The 24,651-nt window shown below is 47.2% G+C and overlaps 1 protein-coding gene across 2 annotated transcripts in view; it reads left to right on the top strand.

Annotated features, from left to right (window-relative positions):
* Positions 1-24,651, top strand: part of CLIC5 (chloride intracellular channel 5) — a 170,282-nt gene that overhangs the window by 128,682 nt on the left and 16,949 nt on the right. For both annotated transcript variants that reach the window (XM_005223375.5, NM_174276.3), the window contains 1 exon segment: positions 2,253-2,359. In XM_005223375.5, the coding sequence (XP_005223432.1) occupies positions 2,253-2,359 (107 nt within the window).

Here is a 24,651-nt window from a genome sequence, read left to right as displayed (position 1 = left end):
TACCGCCCACTCATGTTAAAGCTGAAACTCCAGTACTTTGGCCACCTCATGCGAAGAGTTGACTCATTGGAAAAGACTCTGATGCTGGGAGGGATTGGGGGCAGGAGGAGAAGGGGACGACAGAGGATGAGATGGCTGGATGGCATCTTTGACTCGATGGACGTGAGTCTGAGTGAACTCCGGGAGTTGGTGATGGACAGGGAGGCCTGGCGTGCTGCGATTCATGGGGTCGCAGAGTCGGACACGACTGAGCAACTGAACTGAACTGAACTCATGTTTGGCTCACACTGATCATGAAGAAATGGTTGGATAAGTGGAAGTCTGATCAAATGATGGCAGAAAAAATAACAACAGCAACAACAAACCCAAATATAAAATGCATTATCTAGTCCCTTCTGTTTTTATTATTTATCAAGCAAAAACAAGAAGTACTTTATATGTATTGATAATAATTTAAGACATTCAGTTTTAAGAACACGTCTGATTCTATGTGGGAAAGCCAAAATAGGAACGGATAATATTAAATTCGCTCATCTTGGAAGGTTACCTAGCATCTTGTAGGGACAATCGCTTTGTGTTCGCAGTCAGAGCAGATGAATTGGTAATTCCCAGTGTATTCGGGGAGATATGTGTGCAGAACCAGCGCAGAGCGCCCCCTGGTGGCTGACGGCAGTTCCTTCATGGTGCCCAGCCCAGCTCCCAGGAGTGTTTGGTGGCTTGGAGGGTAAATAGCAGAATGGAGGAGAGGCCACAGGACGTGGAACTTGAGAGCTGGGCTTCTAAGGTGAAACTGCCTGGTTGGATTCTTGCCTCTGACGCCTGGTCTCCTGAGCTTAGACAAATTGCTTAGCTTCTCTGCACCTTTTTGTCTCCTGTGGGAAAGAAAGCTAATGACAATAACAGTGAAATTGTGAGGAATAAAAGATGAATCTGGCAAGGCTTTAGGATAGTGCCTGGCCCAGAGTGGACACTCAGTACAAGTAAGCTTTTACTGATATCAGAGAAGAGATGTGAGGAAGTGAGAGGATCGCTGCTCCAGGGCCCAGAAACCAGGCTCTCATGGCCCCTCCACTATTTATTATCCATGATAATAAATAATGACCCCAAATGGCCTAAATAATAAATGACTTCAAATGGTCATTTAACTTCTCTGGTCTCCAATTGCTTCCCTGTAAAATTAGATGATAATGCCTCATATCTGCCCAAGGGCAGAGGGCTGGACCCAGTGACTTTTGGAAGACTCGTCCAATGGCAGTATCTGAAATTAAACAGCCACTCAACATGGTCCAGGAGTAGGTGGCCCTAGCTAATGAGTCAGTGAAGGAACAAAAAAAAAAAAAAAAGAAAGAAAAACAAATACTTGTTAAAGGTGTTTTGCTTCAAGTTATTTAAAACATTAAGCCAAAAAAAAAAAAAGAATTTTGCATTTTAAACATAAAGTAGCCAAACAGCTGGCAATCCACTCTTCACCCGAAGATCATAAAGGTCCATGTACTTAGTGATGATGCTGGTCAAGCAATTGCCCCTGCCCCCGCTTCCATCCACTCTTGCCTGGCCATTCATGTAAAATGTTCATGAAATAATATCTTTTGCAAATTAGAATGGCTTGTTTTGATGGCACCAATGGGGTCAAACCCATGGATTCCTCTACAACCAATTTTGCCTTCTTCAGTCTCACATGCCCCCTCCTCCCACCCCAACTTTGTGTGTCTGCTTTTTTTTTATGACGACACCAATCATTGGATTTAGGGACCACACTAAATCAGTACTATCTCGCTGTGAGACTCTTAACTAATTACATCTGCAAGGACTCTATTTCCAAATAAGGTCACATTCTGAGGTCCTGGGTGGACACGGATTGTAGAGATAACACTCAACACATTACAGGCTCCAAAGAGCAAGTAAGCAAGATCACTGAGGATGTTTAAATGTTCCCCATGTGCTTCTCCTCTTTCTTGTCCCTAAAAGGCCGCCCTCCCTATGGGCGTCTTCACGTACCTCTAAAGACTGCCTTGCCCATGGGATAAAATGCAGCCCCCTCACTGGCACTACTGTTGAACCAAGGGTACAAGTGCCCACCCTCCCTACAGATCCTGTTGGGGATCTGTTGGGGATCCTGTTGGGGAAACCTCAAAAGACTTATAGATCTTGCTGGAGACAAGAATGTTGTTCATCATGAGGTGACTGAAAGAGGCTCTCCCTTAAAGGACCTCCGAGTTCTCACTCACCTGAGAGCACGTCTTGCCTTCCAGGTACCCCAGACTGGCTGCGAAACATCGGGAATCCAACACGGCAGGCATCGACATCTTCGCCAAGTTCTCCGCCTACATCAAAAACACGAAGCAGCAGAGCAACGCTGGTGAGTGGCCCCCTGCCACCCAGCCCCCCACCCCTGGTGCTGTCCTCTGCCCAGGGCATCTTCAGATGCTCACCAGAGTAGCACCTGGAGCCAGTGCTTGTATTTGTTCCTCCTGAGGCCCCTTGATGCAGGGGAGAAGGTGATGTTGCTTTCTGGCCAGCGCAGGAAAAGAGGCCGGTGGTCCTTGTTGTGCAATCAGAAGAGGGATGCTGTTTGCATTCCGAGCCTGCCTTAGTGCACATCATGATACACTGCACGCAGGGCCCTGCCTTGGCCATGTGTGGCTCCATCGCTAAGTTGTGTCTGACTCTTTGTGACCCTCTGGACTGTAGCCTGCCAGGCTGCTCTGTCCATGAGATTTTCCAGGCAAGAATACTGGAGTGGGTTGCCATTTCCTCCTCCAAAATATCTTCCTGGCCCAGGGATCAAACTGGTATCTCTTGCATCTCCTGCATTGGTAGGCAGATTCTTTACCTCGGCACTACCTAGGAAGCCTGCTGTCTGTTTATTCCCGGTTCATAACCCTGCTCTGTTCACAGGAAGTCCTGGTTGGAACAACACCGTGCAGCTGCCTTCTGGTCCCTGAAAGACTTCTCAGGGGGTTGACCAGAGGCCATGGTGGGACAGGGCTATCACCACTAATGTGCACGCTCAAGGCAGAGCCTGACCCTCTGCACCCTCCGCACCAGCCCCCCCAACCCCGCCCCACCACCACCACTACGGCCAGTGCAGAGAATGACAGGAGCCTATTCTCAAAGCCTGGCTCATCTTCCTGCTGCTTAGTCACTCAATTGTGTCCGACTCTTTGCGATCCCATGGACTGCAGCCCATCAGGCACCTCTGTCCATGGGGATTCTCCAGGCAAGAAGACTGGAGTGGGTTACCGTTCCCTCCTCCAGGGGATCTCCCCAACCCAGGGGTCGAACCCAGGTCTCCCGCATCGCAGGTGGATTGTGTACCACCCGAGCCACCAGCCACCAGGGAAGGGCTCATCCCCCACTCGTCCCTTAACTTCAGGCACTGGCCACAGAGCTCAGGCTTGGTGGCCTCCAGTGCCTTCTCAGAGGGTTTGGAGCCCCTCATTTAAGTTGATAGGATTTACTTATTTATTTTTGTCTGCACTGGATCTTCGTTGCTTTTCAAGGGCTTTCTCTAGTTGTGACCAGCAGGGGATACTCTTTGTTGCAGCTCCCAAGGTTCTCAGAGTGGTGGCTTCTCTTGTGGAGGAGCCCAGGCTCTAGGCACACAGGTTCAGTGGTTGTGGCCCTGGGTTTAGTTGCTCTGCAGCATGTGGAGTCTTCCCAGGTCAGGGATTGAACCCATGTCCTCTGCACTGGCAGGCAGATTCTTATCTACCGCACCACCAGGGATGTCCTAAGTTGGCAGTGTTTCTATATATATGTATGTATAGAGAGATTTCTTTATGGTTGCATCAGGCCTTGCTGTGGCATGCGGGATCTTCGTTGCAGGGCACAGGCTTCTCTCTAGTTGTGGCGTGTGGGTTCAGTATTTGCAACTCTCTGGTGTAGTTGCCCCGAGGCATGTGGGATCTTAGTTCCCCAACCAGGCATCGGACCCTTGTCCACTGCACTGGAAGGCACATTCTTAACCACTGGACTGCCAGGGAAGTCGCATAAGTTGATAGCATTTTTATTCCCTCATTTGACCTGGTCCTTTAGCATGAGTTAAAGTGATTTGAATAGCACTGTCCCATTGAGAACGTGTGACCCTTGAAGAACTGTGTTAGTCGCTGGGAGGAGAAGGAAGAAGGATGAGGAAGTTTGCTGGCCCCCTGAATAGAAGGACGGAGCCTAGCCCTGAGCCAGGCAGGGCAAGGGTGTCACGAAAACTTTGTGAATGGATGAGTAACTGAATAGTGATTGGTTGAACAGCACTCGGGGCATCTTCATGAATGAGTTAGAAATTGACTATATAACAGGTGATCATACAGGGGATCCCGAAACCAGGTGGCCCATTGTCTTGGACCACCTTGGAGCTAACTGCTCCAGGAGCCCCGAGGAGAAAGGCACCTCTTTGGACCAAGGTGACAGGAAAGACAGCCATGCACGAGATGAAAGAGAAGAACTTTTGGCAGGAACTGTTGGTGCAGTGGGAAAGTAAGGGGTTCAGTGACAGGTCCTGCAGCCCTGGGGGTGCCAGGCACAAAACTAGGTTCTAGAAAAAGAAGCTAACCCAGTCTTCGAGGCCTGACTCGTGCAGAAGAAAAGGCTTACGTTCATAAAGATAACAAGACAAGAGGTGGGTGATGACTTCATCAAAGGGAGTTTGAAGGGCTGATTAGCTGGCCTGTGAACAGAGAAAAGAGTATCTCCCAAGGGATTCGGAGCGGCAAGGATTCACCTCTGGGTCGTCTGAGAAAGTTTCCTAAGGGATTTCAACCGGGTCATAAAGATTCAGGGGGAGTCATTTGACTGGGAACACAGGGTGGAGGATGTGGGGAGGGTGAGAAGACTCCAGTGACAGAGACCCTCTGGAATCCAGAGACCACCAACTCCAGAGAAGCATCAGGAGTTGGCAGTGGCAGCCGGGGTGGGAGGGGAGGTGGGGAGGGCATTGGATTTTACCCTGTGGGCAAGGTAGTCATTAGAGGTACATGAAGAGGTACCATAGGGAGGCCGGCCTTTTAGGGACGAGAAAAAGGAGAAACATGGGAAATAATTTAAATATACTCAGTGCTCTTGCTTTGTTGCTATTTGGAGCCTGTAATGTGTTGAGTGTTGTCCCCACAGTCCATGTCCACCCGGGACCTCAGAGGGTGACCTTATTTGGAAATAGAGTCTTTGCAGATGTAAGTAGTTAAGAGTCTCAAGGTGAGAGAGTACTGATTTAGTGTGGTCCCTAAATCCAGTGATGGGGTCCTTCCTTGTATGAAGAAAAGAGGACACAGAGATGGGCGGCGGGCAGGGAGGGAGCGGGGAACGTGTGAAGACAGACAGGGAGTGCAGATCCTCTTTCTGCATCTGTTAAAATACAGATAGTGATGCTTTCAATTTCACCATCTGCCAAACAGGGTCATGAAGAGCATATCCAGGGTTTGTCATGCAGAGTCCTGTTATTTATAATTAGATGCTTGTAAATCCTTTAGCACACTGCCTGACTCATTGTAAATGCTCTTTAAATGTTAACTTTGATTATTCCTAGAGCAAAAATGAGATAAACATGAATACTGGCATCAGAAACTGCTGCTTAAGCTCTTACTTCATGAGCCCTAACGAGCACTTCCAAATCTCCCAAATAAGTCTCTTTTTGACTTATTTAATTCTGTTTCCCATTTCCTGGGTGCATTTCCTTCCTCTCCAAGGTAGACAGTTGCTCTCTTGGTCTGCAGATGTGCAACCTGCAGATGTGAAGGGACTTGAGTGTCTGTGGATTTCTGGTACCTGAGGGAGTCCATGAGTGAGGAGAGGAGCACTTTAGGGACAGCACCCAAGGATCACCCACATAAGTGTGATCAGAGGGACTGGAGGAAGGACCCAGGGAGGACGATTAAGAAGGAATAGCAAGTGAGGAAGGGGGCCCAGCGGTGGGGGGATCATGAAGATGAGGAAGAAAAACATTACGAAAAAGTTTGATCTGTGATATGAAATACCACACAGCTCATGCTAGACTTTGCTTCTTGTGTTCAGTTTTCTGGACGCGTCCTCAGGCACCCTTCTCTGACTGTTTCTCTCATCTGCATCAGCCCATTATTCAGACCCTACTCAAAAGACTGGCCAGGCAGACCAGGAGCACGGGCCCTTCTCCCTTGGAAAGTGGAGGTGCAGCAGGAGATTGAGAACCCACGTGGCCCAAGGAAGGGCATCTTTGAAACGGGAGAGAGTGGCCCTGCATTTAGATTTGGTTGCGGGAGTCCATACTCTGGGCCCTACACATTTGTCTTTCAACCTTGCAGGGAAAAGTTATGTGATTTGTTCAGCCTTGCAAGTTTATGGAGTGCTGCAGCAGAAGGATGGTGGGGAAGGGCGGGGAAGGCACGAGCTTCGTCTGTCTCAGCTTTGGCAAGCCTGGTAACAAGCCTGGCGCTCGCTGCACTCAGCTCCGTCCTCACCCTGCATGCTGCCTCCCTCCGCCCGCCCGGCAAAGGCCACTTCCATCCACGCTGCTGATTCTGTGCCTAATGGCCTTCCCTCTCTGCGAGTCCCCCTCCTGGCCCTTCTCTGTTCACCTTCCTCATAGATACAGCCATGGCACACCGACCTCAGTGACCCGAGACCGGGTGGCAACCCTCAGACTCAGCAGCTCCAAGTCCCCTCTCCCCTGGAGCCCACGTTGGCTCAGCGTTCTGCCCACTGGGATGTCAGTTTGGCTTCTTGGGTGTCTCCCTTCCCTCGAGGGGTTTCTTTGACACCTTGCTTTACCTGCTCACCCCCACTTTTATCTGTTATCTCATAAGAGGACCTGGGCTTCTCTCTTTGAATATCCATCTTGCATTTTGCATTTCTTACCCTCAAACTGCTGTTTGAACATACTCTGCCAAACCCCTTGGCTATCAAGGAACTCATTTTAGCTTTATTTATTGTAATCCAGGCATAAATACTGTATTTTACTTTCTTTTCCCCCAACCTCTCTTTTCCTTTCTGCTTTAGTCCTATCCATCTACTGGTTTATTTCACTTTTCGTACCTACTGCAGGTTCCAGTCAATCAACAAAGGGATCTCATATGTGTTTTGCGTTCTTTATTCCTCTTCACTCTAATTAAAGTCCTTTGTTAATTCCTCCAGCCCTATCACGTGTCCCTAGATGTATTAATATCTGTGCCCCTATGATGGTCTCATTTTTGGCTTGCAGTGCATTCTCATGTACTTTTCTCCATTTCCTTCTTGGTTGGAGGGTAAGTGGACATGTACGTACCTGTGGACTGAGGACAAAAATCTAGTCGTCATTTCTCCTGGCCTGTTCATGTTTGCGTCTTCCTTCCTTTATCCTTGTGTACAAGTCCACATCCACGGGGCTCTCTTCCTCTGCTAAGAGGTCTGAGAGTCCCAAACCTACCTGTTTGTGTCTAATCCAAGCAGATCCTGTGCTTTCCTCCCCACCTTTGCATATTCCTTTTTCACATATCTGACACAGACTGCGGAGCCCACCTCTTTCTCTGCTAAGTGCTGTTTTTCCAACTTGGATGATTTTGGTCTTTCAAGACTCCCTTGGAGTTCCCTCACCTTCTGCCGCCTCAAGTCTGGCTTTCTGTCTTATTTCCGTCTCTGTTTCCATCTATCCTGGGGGCTTTCTTTCTATTTTAAAATGTATACTCCACTCAAACCAGACAGGCTTTATAGCTACTCACAGGGGGACGAAAAACACTGCAAAGCAGCATATTCTAGAAGGAGGTGAGAAAGAAAAACAAGGCTGGAGGAGGGGGGGCCATGAAACAAGCTCAGGGCAAGAGAGACAGGAAAATCAACTCCTAGAGCCCTGTGCTGGAAGCGATGACAGACCACAGCCCCTGGGCGAGATGAAGGCAAACCTGCCCCCAGGAGAGTGACAAGTGTTCTTGACGTGGGGCTGGAGCTGCAGTCACAGAAAAGCTGTTACTGTCCTCTTCGTCCATCCGTCTCTGTGACTCCCCTTCACGCTCTCCTGGAGTCCAGGCTGGGTGGCGTCGTGGCAGTGTGACTTCTCTGTCTTCACCCCCCGCTTTGGCTGCACCCCTCTCACCAGTCTCCTCTTCACCTGCCTTTGCTACACCTGATGTCCATCTTCTTTTTCTTCATCATCTTCTCTAGAAGACCCGGGAGAGCTCCCTGGAGCCTCTGGCCTGTGCCACCAACTTTCTTGCTTCTCTCCATTACTTCCAAGACTTGGAGTGTCCTGTTGATGCCTGTCACTCTCTCTCTTTTTAGTCTCCTTCCCAGATGGATTCTCTCTCTCTCTTTTTCCCCCTTGGCCACACTGTGGGGCACGTGGAATCTTAGTGCCTCAACCAGGTATTGAACCCCTGCATTGGAGGGGCAGAGTCTTAACCCTTGGACCACCCAGGAAGTCCCAAGGGCAGAATTTTAAATCACTCTGTGTCTCCATTTGTGCAGTTTCCATGCAACCCAGTCAAGCATGGCCTAGACCAACCTTCATAAATGTCATCAGTGGGGCTAAATGAAATAGGCATTTAATTAATTCACTCATAATTTAATAGCTTATTGTTTAGTAGAGTTGATTTACAATGTTGTGTTAGTTTCAGGTATACAGCAAAGTGATTCAGACATAGATATAGATATATATAATATATATACATAAAGAATATATGTATAGATTCTTTTTCAGATCCTTTTTCGTTATAGGTTATTCTTTTTCATATTCTTTTCCGTCATAAGGTTTATTATCAAGATACTGACTATAGTTCTCTGTGCTATACAGTAGGTCTTGCTGTTTTATATATTTTATATATAGCAAATCTGTTAATCCTGAACTCCCAATTTATCCCTCGCCCCTCGTTTTTTAAATTGAGGTGTAATTGGGGCTTCCCTGGTGGCTCAAACAGTAAAGAATGTGCCTACAATGCAGAAGATCCAGGTTTGATCTCTGGGTCTGGAAGATCCTCTGGAGGAGGGCATGGTAACCCACGCCAGTGTTCTTGCCTGGAGAATTCCATGGATAGAGGAGCCTGGCAAACTACAGTCCATGGGGTCACAAAGAGTCAGACACGACTGAGCGACTAACACTGTCTTTGACACATAACCTCGTATTAGTTTCAGGTGGACAACATAGTTTTGTGGAACACAATATTTGTATTCGTTGCAAAATGATCATCACAATAAGCCTAGTTAACATCCACCATTATACATTACGAAGCAGATTTTTTTCTTGTGATGAGAACCTTTAAGATTTACTCTGTTAGCAACTTTCAAACATGCAGTACAGCATTATTAAGTACAGTTGCCATGCTGTCGGAGAAGGCAATGGCACCTCACTCCAGTACTCTTGCCTGGAGAATCCTATGGATGGAGGAGCCTGGTGGGCTGCAGTCCATGGGGTCGCTAAGGGTCGGACACGACTGAGCGACTTCACTTTCACTTTTCACTTTCATGCATTGGAGAAGGAAATGGCAACCCACTCCAGTGTTCTTGCCTGGAGAATCCCAGGGACAGAGTAGCCTGGTGGGCTGCCGTCTATGGGATCGCCAGAGTCGGACACAACTGAAGCGACTTAGCAGCAGCAGCGGCAGCCATGCTGTACATTATATGCCCAGGGCTTATTTACTTTAAACCAGAAGTTTATAACTTTTGACCTCCTCTGCCCATTTTGCTTGCTCCCTACCCCTGGCCTTGGGCAGCTGCCAATCTATTTTCTGTTATTTATGAGCTCTTCTTTTTTGGGTTTGGTTTTGTGTTTAGATCCCACAATAAGTGAGATCATACACTGCTTGTCTGTCTCTGGCATTTCACTCAGCATAATGCCCTCCAGGTCCATCCATGTTGTTGCAAATGGCAAGATTTCCTTCTTTTTGCCACTGAATAATATTCCAGAGTGAGTGTGTCTATACAAACATATGTCACATTTTCTTTATCCATTCATCCATTGATGGACACCTCGGTTGCGTCCAAAGTGAAAACGAAAGTCACTCAGTCATGTCTGACTCTTTGTGACCCCATGGACAGTCCATGGAATTCTCCAGGCCAGAATACTGGAGTGGGTAGCCTTTCCCTTCACCAGGGGATCTTCCCAACCCCAGGATCAAACCCAGGTCTCCTGCATTGCAGGCAGATCCTTTACCAACTGAGTCACAAGAGAAGCCTAAGAATACTGGAATGGGTAGCCTATCCCTTCTCCAGCAGATCTTCCCAACCCAGGAATCGAACTGGGGTCTCCTGCATTGCAGGCAGATCCTTTACCAACTGAGCTATCAGGGAAGCCCATGGACATAGTCTGTGTCTTGGCTATTATGGATCATGCTGCAATATACAGGAGGATGAAGATATCTTTTTGAGTTAGTATTTTTGTTTTCTTTGGCTAAATACTCAGGAGTGGAATTGCTGGATCATGCTTATCCCTTTTTTATGAAGACTGATGGGCCTCTTTGCTGAGTTTACAAAGATGTACTCCTTCCTAACTATGGAAGACAGTGGGATAGCGTAACATACACTTGTTAAAATATTTGCCCTGATAAGATAATTCTAACTTCCTAAGTAGAGTCCTAAGATCCCTCTCTTGGGTACCTATGATGTGCTGGCCCCAGGGCTGTGTGTTTAGAATCCCAGCCTTGGACTGAGTCATCTCTCTAGCTTTTGCCCTTCATTAGTTGTAAGTATAATAGCTGTATTTTCCAATAAGAAACAAAAAAATGCCTTCACGCTTTCACTTAAACTCTTGTTAAGATTTTGATGGTAAGACACAGTCTGATTTCAAAAATGTGAAGTGTGAAAAAAGTGTGTATCTTAGTCTTGATGAAATATGGAAGGTGGTTCCCATAGTTCTTTTAAAATCTAACATTCTGTTACTTCCTAGAGGCTGTGCGTGAGAAATGTCAAACCCTCCTTTCTGCTTGACCTTGGGCTACCCTATTGGAAAGAAGTGAATTGAGGTCAATATTGCTTCCAGATCCCTCTGGGATGGCTGTCCTAACCCCATATCCAATAAAGGGTCAGTTCTGCCCTCTGTCTTTCCTGCCTGGAAACAAGTAGTGCTTATCTCTTAGCTTGAGGGCTTCCCTGGTGGCTCAGACAGTAAAGAATCTACTTGCAATGCAGGAGACCTAAGTTCGACCCCTGGGTCGGGAAGATCCCCTGGAGAAGGAAATGCAATCCACTCCAGTATTCTTGCCTGGAGAATCCCATGGACAGAGGAGCCTGGTGGGCTTTGCAGACCATGGGGTCTGCAAAGAGTCAGACATGACTGAGCAACTAACGCTCTCTTTCTTAGCTCCAAGGGTTGGCAAACTTTTAGACCTTTTGGGCTATCTAGGATGTGTTCTTGCCTGGAGAATCCCAGAGACAGGGGAGCCTCATGGGCTGCTGTCTATGGGGTCACACAGAGTCAGACATGACTGAAGTGACTTAGCAGCAGCAGCAGCAGCAGCAGCAGGATGTCACTGCTGCTCAGCTCCCCTGCTGGAACACTATAGCAGCCACAGACAATATGGAAACACATGGGCATGGCTGTGTTCCAATACACTTCATTTATGGACACTGAAATTTGAATTTCACGTCATTTTCAGGATCACAAAGTATTATTCTATTTTGACTTTTTTCCCCAACCATCCAAAAACATAAAACTCATTCCTAGCTTGAGGGCAGTGCAGAAATAGGCAATGGGCTGGATCTCGATTTGGTCCTTGGACTATAATTTTTTAGTCCAAAAAGTTTGGACTAAAATTATAATTTTATAACAGTCCAGGCTCTGTTTTAGGTAGTCTCAGGCTACAATAGCAAGTTCTCTTAATTTCTATACCTCTCAGCTGCCTTGTCTCTAATATGGAGATTATAACAGTGTCTTATCTTGCACTGTCGTGTTGATTAAATGAATGAACGCATTGAAGCACTTCAGACAACACTGCTAAGTCGCTTCAGTTGTGTCTAACTCTTTGCGAGCCTATGGACCATAGCGCACCTGGCTCCTCTGTCCATCAGCTCCTTTGTTCACTGGAGTAGGTTGTCATGCCCTCCTCCAGGGAATCTTCCCTACCCAGGGATCAAACCCTCCTTTGTTAAGTCTCCTGCATTGGCAGGTGTGTTCTTTACCACCAGTGCCACCTGGGAAGCCCCTTCAGACAGTAGGCACCAATATGCCATGGCTGTTACTGCTTCTGCTATTCATTTCAAGAGTTCACCCCAGATTCAGGGGTACCTTCCCTCTGGCCTGGGCAGCCCAGCTTTCTGGGTAATGCAGAAGTGTGTGCTGCCCTCTTCTGGCAGGTGGAGGACTCCGCCCTAGAGACGGATAATCATGCTTCAATATAGGGAGACCGGTGGACTTTGAAGCATCTTCTCTGTGTTCTGGGACTCGGTTAAGCCTCGGCTTTAGCTGGGGGTTCCAGAAGAGGCTCGGTTTCATTCGGGGGCTCGAAGCCACCTTGGTTTATCTGTGCCCCGCACCCAGAGTTGGGCAAGTGCCCCAGACCCCACAGATCCTCCAGAGGTCGCTGGCTGCCTGCTGATAAGCTCTTCGCCATCCACTGCTTCTTTCTCCCTTGCTCTCCCCCTCCCATCACCTCTAGTCTTTGCTTTTATGAACTTCCTTGACCTAAAATAGGAAAGTGTTTGCAAGGAGTCGGAGCGGCCTGGGAGGGCTGTTAGCCCAGAACTAACAAGCCCGTTACTATCAAAGCCCCCGTGCTGTCTCCCGCAGCCTCGTGAAAGCCAACTTCTGTCGGGGGTGGGGGTGGAGGGGGTGGCAGGAGGCGGGGTGGAGCGTTTTTCCAGATTCCCCAGGATGTGGTGAGCCGCGTTCAGAAGCCAGTGTGTGCATTTATTATTCCCAACCAGCCATTTCCCGCGCCGGCCCTTCTTTCCTGCGCCTCTTCCTCCCGCCCTCGGCCCCAGGTCACGGAGACCCAGGCTGGAGGCCAGGCCTTCCCGAGGGAATGGGTACGACCTCCCGCATTCAGCCTCCCGCTCGGAGGTGAAAGCGAAGGCAATATGTCAGCAGTATTGGGAGTAGGAAAGTGCGTCGTAATCAGCCTGCTGCAAGACAGAGATCTTGAGGTGGCGGAGGGCTCCCAGATCTATTCTACAGGGGACCCTGAGCTGTTCTTTTGGAGGAAGATAGCTGGGTCCAACTCAGGACAGACGGTTACTGGGAAGAAGGCCTGAGCCCAGGCTGTTATCACAGGGCAGCTCTGGGGTGGTCCCCGGACCACCGCAGGGCTGAGGATAAGGAAGGGGCTGTCTCCCCACTTCCTCACAAAGCAGTCTCTGCTGTCTCATTTCAAAAACCGCCTCTGGTCATAAAGGAACCCTTCAGGCTGCCTTCCCTGGCCACCCTTGAATGCACAGGGCCAACTAGGGGTCTTTTGTTTGTTTGTTTGTTGGGTTAACGTTTTGCTTTGATTAACATTCTTACAAGGAAAAACAACCTAGGCTCTGTGGGACTCACCTCCGAGGTGTGGAGGCTCTGAAGAGGTGCTTAGCTGTCTTCTTACCCTTGGGGGGCAGGTGGGGCGGGTCCTAGAAGCTAAGAGCTGGAGGGCGGGGAGAGGGCGAGGAGCTCCTGTGGACTCTTGCCCAGAGCATCCCTTCCAGAGACGGTCTCGGACTTGGCTCATGATCAAGGCCGATGTGGCCACGTCTAATTTCAGAGGTGCTGCACCCCAAACAAATGGGGAAGGCGGTTGGGGCGTCGGGCTGTTGAAGCGGGCAGGCCCGGGGAGGGAGGAGGGAGAAGGGGGCGGGAGGGGAGGGTCCTGCGTGGGTGGGCGCATTCATTAGTGGAGGGAGCGTGTTAGCTGTGTGGGCTCCCGGCAGCAGAGCCGAGACCACCAACACCATTCCATGTGCTGGAATTTCCCGCCGTCTGACCAGAATGAGCTCGCCTGGCCTGGCCTGGCCTCGGATCAAGGCCTGGGGAATAAAGGAACATTAAACGACTAATTCGAACATGAGTTCAGTGCTCTTTCACCTTTGGCTACCGTTACTTTATCCTGTGCGCTGGATACCGCCTGTGCAGTCTGCACGTGGGAACTCAAGCTGTCGCTCTGTCTCTCCCCTTCCATGTATACACATGCACACGCGCGCGCATGCGCACACCCAGCTTGTGTGTGCTCTTATATCTGTATGCACCAGTAGAAGCCATTACAGGAAGTCCCCTACGTAGGAACCTTTAATTTAACAAACTTTCAAAGATGTGAATCTGTTTGCACGTCCAGTCACATAAGTTAGTTCATGTGTTGGGGTACCTGGTCACGTGCATGCATCCTCTACAGTGGCTGTGCTTCTGTGTACTTTGCTGTACAGTACTGTATAGACTACAGTATCTTTATTTCAAGCCCAGGATGTCAGGAAGCAAGCATAAAAACAGTGGTATGCAGCCAGTTGTGTTAGCTGAGTACCTAGGCAAATTGGACTTACGAAGCACTCTCCGGAGAGATGGGAATACCAGACCACCTTACCTGCTTCCTGAGAAATCTGTATGCAGGTCAAGAAGCAACAGTTAGAACCAGACATGAAACAACGGACTGGTTCCAAATTGGGAAAGGAGTATGTCAATGCTGTATATTGTTACCCTGTTTATGTAACTTATATGCAAAGTACATTATGTGAGATGCCGGGCTGGATGAAGCACAAGCTGGAATCAAGATTGCCAGGAGAAATATCAATAACCTCAGATATGCAGATGACACCACCCTTATGCCAGAAATCGAAGAGGAACTGAAGAGCCTCTTGATAAAAGTGAAAGAGGAGAGTGGAGTAAAAAAGCTGGCTTAAAACTCAACATTCAAAAAACTAAGATCATGGCATCTGGTCCCATCACTTCATGGCAAATAGATGGGGAAACGATGGAAACAGTGAGAGACTTTATTTTCTTGGGCTCCAAAATCACTGCAGATGGTGACTGCAGCCATGAAATTAAAAGATGTTTGCTCCTTGGAAGAAAAGCTATGACCAACCTAAAGAGCATATTAAACAGCAGAGACATTACTTTGCTGACAAAAGTCCATCTAGTCAAAGCTATGGTTTTCCCAGTAGTCATGTATGGACGTAAGAGTTGGACCATAAATAAAGCTGAGCACTGAAGAATTGGTGCTTTTGAGCTGTGCGTTTGGAGAAGAGTCTTGAGAGTCCCTTGGATTGCAAGGTGGTCAAACCAGTCAGTCCTAAAGGAAATCAGCTCTGAATATTCATTGGAAGGACTGATGCTGAAGCTGAAGCTCCAATACTTTGACCACCTGATGTAAAGAACTGACTCATTGGAAATGATCCTGATGCTGGGAAAGACTGAAGACAGGAGGAGGAGGGGATGACAGAGGATGAGATGGTTGGATTGCATCACTGACTTGATGGACATGAGTTTGAGCAAGCTCCAGGAGTTGGTCATGGACAGGGAAGCCTGGCGTGCTGCAGTCCATGGGGTCACAAAGAGTCAGACATGACTGAGTGACTGAACTGACTGGCTGACTCCGAATGGAACTCTTTTGTATGTGGGGGACTTACTGTACATAGCACCTTAAATACACAGGGTCACAGATCAATTAACCTGAAAAAGAATGTGCTTGCATGTAAAGTTGTATTAGCCACAAGACATGATGGGGGTCTCCCAGCGTACCGGTCAGGGGCGTTGTATAGGTTTATATGGTGACTTCACTCGTTGTCCCCTCTCTGTGGTTGGAACATGGCTTTGAGAGAAAAGTCCCCGTCTTCTCTGTTGACTCTTGATGGGGAATCGCCCTGGGGAGGTGAACCTGTGGAATGGCCCTGGGGAGATGAGCCTGTAGAATGGGTTCCCCATTTGTGGTAGAGCTGGGGCTGAAAATGACAAGATGTAAAATCCAGGTGGTGGGCCAGACCTTCTAACCAAAACTTCAAACACCCCAACTATGAACCCTGCTTGTCAAATCTGTCTCAGTCTTATCCAGGCAGGATTCTGGGCATCATTCTATCCATTTCACGCAAAGAAAGCTGAAGGGTGGATAAACTGTTCAGAAGACATGATGGAGCCAGGGACAGAGGCAGGACCAGGCATTCTCAACTTTAAATTCTTTTGCTATAAATGAGTGATACTAAAACTTAAGAATTGAAGCCAGAGGTGAAATTCAGTGTGGTATTTATCAGTAGTTAGATAGGATAATTTATTAAAACAAAACAATGTTTCCACATAGAAATTTGACTTTAAAACCTTTAGCTTTCTTGAAAACTCTGCTCTTGAACTGCCTTTCCAAAAGGTTTCCCAGCCCAACTCCAGCCTATTGGTGAATTTAGCCTGAGATGCCTCATCAGCTAAATAGATGCATATGTTTAAGACTTAAGAGACAAATAGCACTTCATTTTGTTTGCCTCATTACCTGGACCATCTTCCGAGCTGAATGGACATCTGAATCCCCTAGGGGTCTTGTGACAATGCAGATATTGATGCAGCAGGTCTAGGGTGGGGCCTGAGAACTCCCAGGTGGTCCTGATGCTGCTGTCCAGGAGGGAGCTTTGAGAAGTAGGGTGTAGGCAACAGTCTCCATGGAGATGGGCTGCCTATATCTCATTCATCATCATTATCTCCAGAGCCCAGCTCAGCCTCTAGTCCAGAGCAGGTGCTCAATAAACACTCGCTGAATGAATCAATAAACTGTACCTTAAGCACCCTGAGATGCTCCGACCCTGCCTGCTTGTTTACTGAGAGAGGATGAAAGGGCTGACCCTGCCTTATGTGTCAGGAGCATCTCCTCCAGGCTGCTTCCTGCCCCAGCCCATCCAACACTCATCTTTAAAGCCTGTCCCATTCTCCTGATCACCCTGACACTTCCCAGTTTCCATTTAAATGTGATGATGCTCTATGGCTAGAACTGTCGCTCAGCTGAGAACATGTAAGGCTTATATAACCTCTGTCGTATTAAATCCAGTCAAATGGTAGGGGGAAAAAAAAGAACTGCATTTAAAACTAATCAATAAGAGTGTAAAAATCTGAACAGTTCCCCTCACGAAGACTGTCAGTGTGATGGTGGCGGTGGTAGTGTTGGCTTAAATGATATTTTTCTTGTCACTCTCAGTTTTGTAACTACATTCAAGGAACACTATATTTGGTGTTAAAGGTGAAACGTCATGAAGAATCAGAAGAGTAAACACACCAGACTGAATTCTAGTGTTCTTCCAGCCAGAAACCAGGGGACACCTTATTTTTCTAGGAACCCGTAGTCGAAGAAGCATTTAGTGATCTGGATCATAGTAAGTCATGAGTTTACCTGTGCCCCTGTCCAGAACCCCTTCCACTCCTGAAAGTTCCATGGGAGAGCATCCCACTTCATGATTTCTCAGGCCCCCGCACCCAGGTCTGACTCTGATGGTCACATGCCCATTGGTGTTTGCGTCCAGTTATCCATGTTTTGTTTCCGTGGTGGGGATGGCAAAGCAAGCTTTCTCGGCACTCTGCCCAGGTCTGGCCCTGGTCTCCGTTCTGCCTGTGTCACTTGGCAGAGGGGTGCAGGTTGGTGGTGGCCTCTGCTTCTCATTTGGCTCTGATGATGTTGCAGGAGGGCACGCCAGGCCAAACAAATGGAATCCCTGCATCCATCCTCCAGAAACCAAGCGCTCTCATCACGCAGAGAAAGCAACCATCATAGGTTCTCTGAGGACAGGAGGCCCATTGCATAAGCATAGGGAGATGTATAGAGTTACATTTTAGGGCCTCTCATCTTTCCTCAAACCCCACTAAATAGTTTGTTCTTACAATGAACACATGTTCAGTACCAGGCACTGCCCAGGTGCTAAAATAATAATGTAATAATGAAATATTGGCAATATGTGTGCTGGCAAAGGTTGTATTTGGCTGCATATAATAGAAACCTGATCACAGAAGCTAATCAAATATTTATGCCATTTTTACATAGTGAAAAAACCTATGTAGCATTTTCCTATATGCCATGCTCTGCTCTAATCTAAGCAATTTTTATAAATGTTTACTTTTTAATAGGTGTTTGCCTTTCTCACATCACAAAAAATCCAGAGAGGAGAGAGTTCCAGGCAGTTGTAGTTCTTTAAGAAATCATGGATCCAGCTCCTTGGAGCATCTGATTCTCCATCTTGAGTGTGTGACTCACATCCTCATGTCACAAGATAGTTGCTCCACTTCCAGACATTACATCTGAGTTCCAGGCAGGGCTAGCTGTGTCTTGTCTTTTCTTTCTCAGAAGCATATCCGTCAATTTCCACTTGTATATCGTTGGGAAGAACTTGATCATTTGGCTTCCCCTAGTCTGGGGGTCTGGAAAAAAATAATTGTGACCCAGCTTGTTGCTACTCTGAACAAATCTGGGTTCTCTTGGTAACAAAGACGGTAAAAGTGAACTCTTGCATATAATCTACTTTCAACTTAAGATGATTAAAAAAAAAAGCGGCAGTGAAAATATCTGATCTAGCCGTGCCAAAAAAAGGCATACTATTTCAAATTCTCCCTTGGGCTTGACTAAATCTGAATCATTACTCCACTTAGATTTTAGGAAACAGAAGTATAAAATTGCACACTTAATCTGAGACACTCTTGGTTCAAACTTTAGAAGATGTAAGACTCGTTTAGTAAAAGCTGTTTAGTAAAAGTTATAATGCCCAGGGGATAGTTTCTCCCCCTAATGTAATCCATATTGGGGGACAGCAGTGGGCACCCAGAGATCTTCTCTGAGTAAGGGAGGGGAGGGTGTCATTGTGCAGAATCTGGCAACTTCTGCAAAAGTGTCGGTCATCCGCAACCCCTGCCTCAACTTAAGCTCTTAAGTTTGCCCCATTGCATGACTGCTAAGGAGAAGGCTTACTCTGGTGCAACTGTGGTCATGGCAGCAGAGTCAGAGTGAAAGGATCAGCTGAACACACAGAAAGGAACTCTACCTGATTCATCCGGTGGGACTTCCTCAGGGCAAAGGACCGGTCAAGCACAATATTTATCTGGCAGTCCTTTTCCTTGCAACTCTAAGAATTTATTAGGTGTTTTGTGGCTTTGGTTCTTATATATCAGCATTATCACACACGGTCCATAACAACCATTGACTGCATGCCGAGCACCAGCCCGAGACTTCTGCAGGTGTTATTCACGGCCAGCCTGTAAGGTGTACCATGCTGTGATCTGTTTTGCAGATGAGGAAACTGAGACACAAGAGGTTAAGCTAGTACGTGGCCAATCCGGGATACCAACCTAGGCAACTGGTCCTGTGGTCTGTGCACAGGATCTTTAGTATAGTCTGTTATGGAAAACGTTCAACTGGGTTATTGAACAAGGGTTTCTACTTTTTTCAGACTGAGTTGTTGAATAAGGGTTGGGTAGGTCATTTAGGAAACTGGGATCAAATCAACTCATAAAACAATAAATACTGATTGAACAACTACCGCATATTATATGTCGCTGTAAATGCCCAACAATCCCAGCTTTACAGCTGAAGTCCTAATTCAGCAATCCTTGGGGGACTAGGAGTTCCAAACCTTGCCCATAGAGGGCGCTCCATAGAAACCTATTTGACAAATCAAAGAATGGACCAACTATATAACCTATTATAGGATAGTCACAAAATGACTAGAACCAACAAATATTTAAATAGAGAGCTATGATAGCACTCTGGCCGTTTTTTAAATTGCTAATGGCTCTTACGTAAAAGATGTTGCTATTTGAGGATGAAGAAGGCAGAGGGCGGTTAAATAATTTCAGCCTGTTTGGAGGGGTTTGAAAGTTGAAAAACAAAGTCTCTAGGTCTAAACTCTGGAACAGATGACCGAGAAAGTTAGACTCCCCTTGAGAAGTTCATTCCAAATGTCTGAACATCAGCACCCCACCGAATCTATGGCCTGATACTTAAAAATAACCTGTTAGAAAGTCACCGTAAAAATACTCCCCGTTTTCAGCCTGATTCAATCCACCGCATAAACTACAACCAGCATTAATAGCTTCAGTCAGCATTTATGTTGCTCTTCCTATTAGCACAATGGAGTTTACAACCATTTATGAGTTTCTGGAAAGCCTAATAGAAAACAGGAGTTTTCTGCGGGAGTTTTCTTTGCTGAAGGAGCGGCCAGAAGGGGGAGCCACATCCCCATCGCAAACGTCTGGGCCAGGCTCCCTAATGGGGACCACATTCTCTGCGGGCGGCTCCAGCTCGTTTTTTCCCCTCCCTGGTGAATTCCCGCAGTTTTCCTCTTCGGCTGGCTCTCTCTTTATTCAGTGTTTCTCTGTCTCTCTCCTCCTGTTCATAAATAAACATCTGGGGTGTTTACATGGTACAGACTGTGTTCACACAAGGAAACCTATATGTGAAGAGCTAAGTGATAATCCTTCTCTTCAAATTTACTGTGGCTTTTAGGAGATGCAGCAGATGATTTGAATCTGGAATTGTCTCTGTGATCCATACCTCCCTTCGTACTTTTAAATCATAGCTTATGAAAGGCATGTTGGATTGTCCTAAATGCTCTACCACTCCTGTGTTTTAAACACAGCCTAATAAATAATTTGTTTGAGCTAACTCCAGGAGATACTGAAGGACAGGGAAGCCTGGCATGCTGTAGTCCATGAGGTCTCTAAGAGTCGGATACGACTTAGCAACTGAACAATGAACAGTAATTGGCAAAGACTTGTATTTCTTAAAGAAAAATATTTGTTGTCTTTGTTTATTGTTATTGGGAATAATACTTTGGAACAAAAGGCAAACATAAAGTTGATTTGTGGAGCTGTATAAATCACAATGATCCCCTACAGGGCTTGAGGAGGAAGCTATATGGAGGGGCTGTCTCTTCTCAAGGACAATCCTTTGGCATTCTTTAGAAATCTATCAGAAAATGCCCTGTTCACTAGGTGATTCTCTCCACCAAAGGGAGCTAGGAAGCCTGCAATGATGTCCTAGATCCCAACCCACCATCATGATTAGAGCTGAATCCTGCCTTGGGGGTAGAGAGTTATTTACTGGCCTTTTATTGGAAGAACCATAGGAGTCTGTCATTTCAACTCTCTCCCATTCAAGGCCCCAATCCTTCCTAGAACCGGCAAATAATACTCATGGCAGCCTGAGCCGCAGACTCTTCCCAAACCCAGCTGATGCCACACGAGAGGACGGCAGGGGTCTGCTGAAGTTTATGGTTCTTTCTCGTAAACCACCATCTTTTTACCTTTCCTGTTTCACCAGCACCTAAAGACGAGGGCCCGGGAACTGTTTCCCACCTATGAGCCTGTCACAGACAGAGCCAATTTGACAGCATCTTCCTCCCCGTGAGGCCAAGTCCACTCTTCCCTGGTCTGATGCCAAAGTAAACGTGGATTCTCCAAACTATCAGACCAAGAAAATTTGACACCCAGAGAGAACAAGGCTAAATCCAAGGAGATGATCCCAGGCGACTTGGGGTACTGAGCATGTAGGGGCATGTGGGAGTGGGCTTCACCTTCTAGGCTCCCCTCATTCTCCTTGGACCTGGGAAGTTCTGGGGTGATTGGATGAGCATCACTTCAGACACCCCGCTTCTGCCTTGAGTTGATCTGTTGCTCTTAATCTTTCACTCAGCCTCTCCTTGCTCCATGTTTTCATAAACTTACGTTCTGTAGCCGTAATAATGTAATAATAATAGTGATGATCTCTAAGTCCCACCATGCACTGGATTCTGCAGAACCAGTGGCAGGAGTCAAACCTGCTCAGGTCTCCTGAACACTAGAATTGCTGGGCATCCTGCTTCTGCCTGTTATGGCAAGCCTTCTTGGGGAGACTGGCGTGGGGCTGTCTGACACCCTCTGACCCAGACTCTGTCTGTCCCTTCCCTGATGACACCAGTGACCTGCCAACAGTCAGCCCAGGCACAGCAGAGAGGGGCCCAGCAAGCATGAAGGAAAGCCAGCCCTGATGCCATTTCTAGCTCAGTGTGGCCTAGGGACCCTCCGTAGATACACCTAATATATACATGCCAGTGCCCAGCCACTTCAGTCATGTCTTACTCTTTGTGACACTATGGACTGCAGCCCGCCAGGCTCCTCTGTCCGTGGGATTCTCCAGGCAAGAATGCTGGAGTGGGCTGCCTTGCCCTCCTGTAGGGGATCTTCCCGACCCAGGGATGGAACTCATGTCTCTTCAGTTTCCTGCATTGGCAGGCGAGTTCTATACCACTAGTACCACCTGGAAAGCCTTATATATATATACCTATAGATGAATATGTGTGTGTGTATGTATGTGTGTGTGACTGTGCCGGGTCTTAGTTGGGGCACACGGGATCTTCAGTCTTTGTTGTGGCATGTGGGATCTATTTCTTGACCAAGGATGGAACCAGGACCCCTGCGTTGGGAATGCAGAGTCTTAGCCACAGGACCACCAGGGAAGTCCCAGAGATACAGCTTTACGAGACAAGAGAACATGGGGATCAGCCACCTCTTAACTGCTCTGTGTTCTAGAAAGGTCACTGTGGATCAGAGGGTATGGCCCCCAGTTTCTGCCTTTTTTATAATTTTACCTCTATGGGGTCATCCATACTCATGTAACCCCAATATAACTGGGCAGTCTTACTCTCTTTAAGAACTTTTGCAACAGAAACAAGCTACGTGATTCTAATCCCCAAACCTGGAAAATGAATGTGGATCCTTACATAGGATATTTTTAGTGGGAGGGAATTACACTGTCCATCACAAAGCTGAAAGTCCTAAACACCCCTTAGAATATCTTTGTCTCTCCTCAAAATTGCATTCTTTATGATAGCATCCACGTTTCTGCACATCTGGCCTGTACCTCCTCTTCCCCCACCCCTCACAACTCTCCTGGACCATTCTGCTGTTCCAGCCTCCTCCTCTCTCCTTGATCTTTGGCCCTTGGGCATCTCATAGGAGCAATCTGACCTCTCTCAGTTTCTAAAGAAAACCTGCTTCCTCCAAAAGGCAAGGGAGAAGCGATAGAACAGTCTATTTGATTTTTTTCTTGTTCCCACCACGTTTTCATTCATGCTTAAAACTATCAACAAGGTGTCGCCATCTTTGTATTTTCTCTCCAAGAATATGTGATAGCCAGAAGCATCTCTGCTGTGGTGTGCCTCAAACCACAGCTGCATATTTCTTTTTGCATCCTTTATATCAACATGCTCTCAAATGACAAGATGAAAAGTAAAACCTTCATTCAGGCTTAGATGGTAAAGAATCTGCCTGCAATGTGGGAGATACAGGTTCAACACCTGGGTTGGGAAGATACCCTGGAGAAGGGAATGGCTACTGACTCCAGTATTCTGGCCTGGAGAATTCCATGGACTGGCAGGCTACAGTCGATGGGGTTGCAGAGTCAGATGTGACTGAGTGACTCAAACGTTCACTTTCACTTTTCTCAATCCTCCAGGTATTTCTCAATATCTAGATATGTCTTCCTTCATAGGCAAAACCCAAATGGACTTCTCTTTTCACCCAGATGTTTTGCTCTTACTCAGGCAATGGGACAGCACTGGCCCTGAGCACAGGCAGAGTTGCTATTGTTAATGAGGAATGAAGTGAAGAATCCTGGTAGGCTCCATCTTCAGAGATAACTCCTTCTAGATTCAATCATGGTAGCTGAGAGCACCAACGATAATAGCTAACATCAAGCCATTAATAGCAGAGTGCAAATATGGTATCAATTAGCTGGGCTTCCCAGGTGGCGCCAGTGGTAAAGAATCTGCCTGCCGGTGCAGGAGACACAAGAGACATAGGTTTGATCCCTGGGTTGGGAAGATCCCCTGGAGTAGTAAATGGCAAACCACTCTAGTATTTTTGCTTGGAAAATTCCATGGACAGAGGAGCCTGGCGGGCTACAGTCCATGGGGTCACATGAGAGTTAGACAGGACTGAGCGTACACACAGTCAGTGTGTATGCTGAAGCTAGGACATGAGGAATGATACCCTGACAGCCATGCTCTTGTCAGGGATAAGGGGATATGAGAATGGTCTGCAGCATGGTGGGAAGATGCAAGTCTGAATGGACCCCCAAGCAGCTGTGGGCCCATCCTTGGCACCCAGAGATGGCCTTGCAGAGTAGAAGAAGTTTAAGTTTTGGAATCCAACAGCCCCTGTTTTAAATCCTGGTTTTGCTCCTAAGTCATATAATAAGACTACTATTTTGAAAACATTTTTCTTTTTGTCTTCCTGGGTACATGATTCTAATATGTCCTAGCCATCAGCTTCAAGAGAGATTAGGGTTCTATAGAAGGAATTCTAAGAAAGAGGAAAAAAATTTCAGTATTGAGCTTCTCTTACTCAAAATAACGTTTGTAAAAGACAGTAGCCTTGTAAGCCAAGCTATTGTCTTAAAACATTCTGAATGGCCTTTATTTCTCAAAGTTAGCACGTTAAGAATTAGGCCTGGAGGAATCAACACTCACGGGGGCTTGCTGCTCTGTAGTTGATGGAATCTCTGACAGAGGAAATGGAAATGAGACAGGGGTTTGGGGGATGAAGGAGGAGAGGGAGCTAGAGATGTGTCTGGAGAGCCTCGCAGGGTGCTATGCTTGGGTATCCTTCTCAAGGAAAGTTCTGGACAGAGGCTAGCATCCCATCTGTTACCACCACTGGAAGGTCGATATCCCCATGGTAAGTCTGGAAGGACGTGAAGGGGCAGCATCACTGAGAAGAGCCCCAGGCCCGGTGGTAGGTAGCCCCAGCCTTCCACACAGCAGACCCCAGGACTTCTGTCGCCCCTGTGCTGGGAGGTCCCAGGAGCCTCCTCCCCCACCCTCCTC

The sequence above is a fragment of the Bos taurus genome, chromosome 23, assembly GCF_002263795.3.
Source record: "Bos taurus isolate L1 Dominette 01449 registration number 42190680 breed Hereford chromosome 23, ARS-UCD2.0, whole genome shotgun sequence".
Taxonomy (NCBI): domain Eukaryota; kingdom Metazoa; phylum Chordata; class Mammalia; order Artiodactyla; family Bovidae; genus Bos; species Bos taurus.
Note: the sequence above shows the minus strand (reverse complement) of the source record. Positions and strands in the feature narration are given on the sequence as shown.